This window comes from Pundamilia nyererei, unplaced genomic scaffold (genome assembly GCF_000239375.1).
Source record: "Pundamilia nyererei isolate P.nyererei 1_Seehausen unplaced genomic scaffold, PunNye1.0 scaffold00073, whole genome shotgun sequence".
Lineage (NCBI taxonomy): Eukaryota > Metazoa > Chordata > Actinopteri > Cichliformes > Cichlidae > Pundamilia > Pundamilia nyererei.
Genome location: NW_005187474.1, coordinates 1,579,802 through 1,585,776, shown reverse-complemented (window position 1 = coordinate 1,585,776; position 5,975 = coordinate 1,579,802). Strand labels below are relative to the sequence as shown.

The window sequence follows — 5,975 nt, the reverse complement described above, 5'->3', positions numbered from 1 at the left end:
AAGTCCCATTTGTACTAAGACCCGTTTGTGTGGCCTTGTCAGGCGCCTTTTCTGCGCTATTCTGCGCCATGCTCGGCTGCAGCATCACCCGGCCTGCCCAGGACCTACCTGTGGTGGACAGCACCGTGCTGGCGAAAAACAGCGCTGAGGTGAAGTCCCAGTTCCAGTTGGCCGATGCGTTATTCAGGATGGATACCCCGTAATTGCTCGCCTCCAGCGCCTTCCTAAGAAACTGCTCCAGCCGCTCCTCGGAGAGGCAGTCATTTTCCTGGAGGAACTGCTTCTTAATGGTCCTCAGATCCTGCCGCAGGAGGTCTTCGTAGGGCAGCTCGACCGATGAGAAAACAACTGCGCCGAATATGAGATAGAGGAGGTAGCCCACCACCAGGGAGACGAAATACCACGTCGATTTGTGAGTCTGTATCAAACGCACACAGGAATTGCTGGCTAAAGACTGGAGCATTTTTAAGAGGTGTATCACACCGGTGTGATACTAAGCTACGTTTGTCTACGGTGTTAATTTGACCGTCTAACGTCCTAAATTGACAGCATATATCCTACACGCAGGGATGTAACAGAGACAAAGAGCAAAACGAGGAACCGCTTTCCCCTGACTGAAACCTGCCACTTGGTGCTTTCAAGTGCAGTCGGTAATCTCGACGTAATATCTTTACAAAAAGAGTGTTTATACTACAAACGCGTATCGAGTTGGTACGCTGTCGTCACTGGAGATCCTTTGGATAGATAAACCCCCCAAAAGGCACATTTCTAAGAGGCTGACTCCTAATCTAAGCGTTTAGCTTTTACTCAGTGGGGGAAAATCCGAGCTTCAAGCGCTTCTGAAGGCATCAAATGATGTGGCGACGACAAAGGGCGTGTGACGCAAGAACTTCCCCTTTCTCCCCCCGCAGGTAGCCGAGCCTGTCTTTCGATTTCTAGTCAAAACAATCGAGAGACGTCAGAAAAGAGCACAGATGGCTGTCATGTTGGGTAGATGAAGAAACGCCCCAGTGTACCCACAGGGGGGCCTGGGGTTAACTGAGGCGTGGAGACTCAGGTCCCAAATGGCTAAATTATTATTGGCCCAGTTCTGTGACAGCCAACACTTACTTCTGTCCTACATACAGAATGACAGAATGACGGCCCATTGCTGGTCCACTCCTGGCTGCCAGATCTCAATCACATGAACTGAGGTTTGTGGTGACACAATACCTAAAATATCAAAGTTAAAGCTAATGCAGGTAGAATGGGTGTTACATCATTGTTATTAAAAATGAAACAAGAATATTTTGGAAGACATAACAACTAAATATGTCAGATAGAAGTGATATATCCAATATGTTCCATTGTAAATATATATATATATATCACCATCAGACAACATACAGTCGAAATACGCAAGGGCGACTACATCACAGTTGTACTTACTGAAGAGTGTTCTTTGCATTGATGACATAGAAAGGAAAAATACTGAGTCAAAGGTGTGGTATGGTTTACAACGATGCATCAACAGTCATTATGCATGGATTACCCTGTCAAACTTCTGCTTTTGTTTCTTTAAAGTTACCTGCCCTTCGAAAATATGTTTTGCGTTACTCGAAGTGTTTTCCTGTCACACAGCATTTTTTTTTAAAGTTTTTCAAGTGTTTAAAAGTTTTTGCGGGATTGCTTGTACAATACACCGAATAAAATCAGATTATATAAAACTCTTCACTTTGTTTCCAACGCCTGAGCAATGAGTAGCTAAATCTTTAATTGCTTCTCTTTTTCCACAGAACAGGGGAGCTCCTGGTCACGTAACTGAGACCGATGGGAGAGGAATGACAATAAATTATTTATTAAAAGACTATGCAATTAACCTAGGTTAACACAAATTCAAATAAGAGCGCCACCTATCCAAATAAGACCGGTAGAGCACCCAGATTCCATTTAATTTAACGTTTTCCATTGTAACAATGGAAAAAAATTACTAAATTTACATGTACTTAAATTGCATGAAATCATTATTTTGGGCATAAATAGTTAGTTTTGAGTGTATAAATACTGAGAACTGTGCACCCAGTTAAAAATTGGCATTTCTGATAGTCACTCAATGTTATTCCTGCATGAGGGCTCAGATTTTGCATCATACACACTTTGTAACAAGTGCAGGAATTACATTATATGATAGTGGACACGAGGAAGAAGAGGAGGCCTCATCAGCCGCTGTTAATCCAGGGCCTTGAAGTGGAGAGGGTGATCAGCTTTAGGTACCTGGGTGTCTACATCTCTGAGGACCTCACCTGGTCACTGAACACCACACAGCTGATCAAGAAGGCTCAGCAGCGGCTGTATTTCCTAGGGAGGCTGAGGAAATTTGGTATGTCGGCCAAGATCCTCAGCAGGTTCTACAGCTGCATTGTGGAGAGCACCCTGACCAGCTGCATCACTGCATGGTACGGCAGCACTACTGCTATGAACCGCAAACACCTGCAGAGAGTGATAACAACTGCGGAGAAGATCATCAAGACTCCACTGCCCTCTCTGCAGAGCATCTACCGTCGCAGAGTCCAGAGGTGAGCTGCCTCCATCCTCAAAGACCCCACACACCCCCAACACGGACTGTTCACACTTCTGCCCTCGGGGCGGAGGTTCAGAAGTGTGAAATCCACAACATCCAGACTCACTATCTCCTTCTTCCCCACTGCCATCAGACTCTTGAACAGCTGACCTTTTTTTGAACAGTAATAATAAAAATCTTTTGCACATCAAGTCATCCTGCAAATTAAGCCAGCATATTAAGCTAAAGCTCTTTTGCACACATCTCTGTTTCACATCTCCATATTTTGTCTGCTTTTCTGTCTTCATTTATTTATTTGTACTATTTGTATTTATATGTTCTATTTCCATTGTATATGTTAATCGGCATCTGTGGATGGACAGCAAAGAAAGAATTTCATTGCACAGAGAAATGCCTTTTTGCTTGTGACACATGACAATAAACACTTTGAATCTTGAATACAGTTGCATACATCCAATCTCCTAATAAAGCATTAATTTAAAAGATGAATTTATATCTTGAGGCTCCATGTTGTGTTTGCAAAATAAAAATATTTAACTACAATCTGAAATACAGCAGGGTGTTGATGCCTTGAGTTAGCAATATATAGATAACATAATTATATCAGCTAGAAAGTAAACCGAGTGACAACCTTTGTACTCAGTTTGAGCACTCAAACCACTTTCTATTTGCAAGTCTCATTCACACAATCCTTTTCCTTTACATCTAAGCACTTTTTCTTACATTCACACACAAACTCACTCTTTGATGGATGCAGTGGGGGTAACTTGGGGTTCAGTATCTTACCTGAGGATATATGGACTAGAGATCAAACCATCAGTCTGATTGGTAGACAACCTGCTCTACTACCTGAGCCACAGGCGCCTGATGAAGGATATTGAAGATGCTGCTGGGTTTGATATGAAACAGTAATAACTCTATTAGATGACATACCAGGTAATACTGGAACAGCAGAGCGAACAGTGGGCTACCAAGGTACACGGCTGCAAAAACTGAACGCAGAGAGCACAAATCTATTGTCACTGAGAGGCGAGGCATACCAGCAAGAGACCTGCAGGTGGCAGGCAAGAGTCAACAATTAGAAGGGCTTTCTTCAGTTCTATACAACCAAAACTGTTGCTGTCATTAGATTAAAACTGAGAAAGTAAAAATAATGACAGATCATTAGATCTTCTGCAAAATTAGCATTTTTTATTTTTTTTTATTTTCGTCTAACATATGGATCTCATTACATGAAATGTTTTCTTTAACCATATCAGCACCAACAGCTTCTGGGTGTTTTTGTTTGTTTGGGTGGGGTTTTTTTGTTCCTGTTACACTTTTGCTCACAGAAGGTTGTTTTTTTTGGTTTGTTTGTTTTTTTCTTACCCCCCTAGAGACAGTTTACTTTACAAAAACTTCCTTAATCTTAACCTAACCTATTTTTACATGCAACATTTACTGTGGCACTGGGAGTTTTTGTCACAAAATTAAAGATACTTAGTGTACATGAATGTACCGTTTTTTAGATGTTACCTTTATTTCTTCAAAAAAAACAAGATGATTGATATGTGTAATCCTAATCATTTCAGGTACACACAGTCTCTTGTTCAACCTACTCTTTTACAGTATAATTGCTAACTGGGAGAATATGATGGGATTGTCCTGGATCACATTTTCTGCTAAAATTCTGCAGTTGCCAGTAATTATTTTAATTTAATTTAATTCCAGGATATTCTGTCTTATTTTAAAGGTAAAGAAAAAAAACCATTGTGGATAAAAGCTTAAGGAAACTGTCCTCATAAATATTGTGTTTACAGTTCAGTTGCTCAGGTCAGATGATTTATTTTCCTGCATCAGCAAATCCGTGACACCATGAGTAAGGCCAGTTCCTAATTTCACAAGGAACAGATGATCTCATGTTCGCATGCAAGTCAAAAGTAATAAGTTGCAAAAAAAAGCAGGATATCACTTTAAGTAATATAAAAAAGTTAGATATATTAAACACTCCAGTACAAAGACCAGAGAAAAAAGTAGAACTGAGCTGACTTTACTTTCATTTTTTTTTTTACATATAAAGAAAACTTTTATACAAAGACTATAGATTAAGATCTACATAATAATCCTATGCAAAAATAAACACTACATTTTATTTAAGTTGGTCAGCAAGGAAGTTTTCTATCAATGTGAATAAGAACATAACGATGTGCTCAGTGGATTCTAATTTTGACAACTCCAGGTTTCTAACTCGTGTTTTAACGTATTCTGACAGCAGACGTTTTTGTGTGTCAGCAGTTCACACTGAAGTGATTTCCTACTAAACTTCCAGCTAATAAAGCTGTGGTAACAATCCGGGATAAGCCTTATAACTTTATCATATGCTCTTGTACTCTCACAGATGGACAAGTACTGATGCAGACGGAGTTTGGGTTTGAGATTGGTTGGAATGATTTTTCTTAATTCTGGCAATAAACCCCATTCTGATTCTGATTCTGATTCTGATTCTAATTACATTATCTATAGCCATGCATGTTCTCTTGATGAGGCAAGAGATTCATCTTCTTATCTCAAGAAAACACAGATAAGAAGGTGATTAATCAAAGGAAAACAACTTTTGTTTTCATTACACAACATGATTATGGAGACCTTGGTAGCCACGAAGATGGCCTAGTCCCCTTATCTGGTTACAGATGAAGTTAATAATCACTGAAGAAGGAGACTAACACTTCATTCATGAAACTGTGCCCATTTTCTTCTTTAATGAGGACTAATCTGATTGTTATCTTGCCTTAAAACGTGTTTCCCTGTGCCATTCCTTAATTCAAAAGGCACTTGATTTGACTTGTGCTTATTCTTATTCCTACTTTTAAAAATATCAATGTTAAAAAATTAAAAGTTTTTACAGAGCAAAAGTGAAGCGTCTCCACATGAACACACACACACACACACACACAGAGAAGTAATCACTGCAGTCTTCTCTGGAAAATGGGAGGGCTGTTTATCTCAGCAGTAATGTCAGCAGTTCACTTTCCTGCTTAAAGAGAAAGAACCTATGGTACTGATCCAGTCATTCTCAGTGTTGTGATTCATACATTAGTACATTACATTTTATACATTCTACAAAGGATAAAGAAAGGAAGCCATGTATTTTTATATTGTCTTTATTTAGGTAAATTCTCGCATTAGTCCACAAATTACATATGAATGTTCACCAGATTTTACACAGGATCCATGACAATGAAGATGAAATTTATTAATAATAATTCATTTATTTATTTTTTTTCTCTATCCTGTCGCAAACACACCCACTCGTGAACTTTTAATTAAAAATAACCAAACGCAACCACAGTCTTTTCACGCAATGAACACTTTTTTTCACAGCTCTGTATAACAAGTGGTTTCGAGTGTAATTCATCATATCAGTCAAGTGGTGACA

General features: G+C 39.4%; 1 protein-coding gene across 1 annotated transcript in view; it reads right to left on the bottom strand.

Annotated features, from left to right (window-relative positions):
• Positions 1-822, bottom strand: part of kcnk1b (potassium channel, subfamily K, member 1b) — an 8,385-nt gene extending 7,563 nt beyond the window's left edge. The window contains exon 1 of the mRNA XM_005737108.2: positions 109-822. Coding sequence (XP_005737165.1) covers positions 109-463 — 355 coding nt within the window. The 5' untranslated portion in view covers positions 464-822. The remainder of the gene's footprint in view (positions 1-108) is intronic.
• Positions 823-5,975: the final 5,153 nt, after the last annotated feature.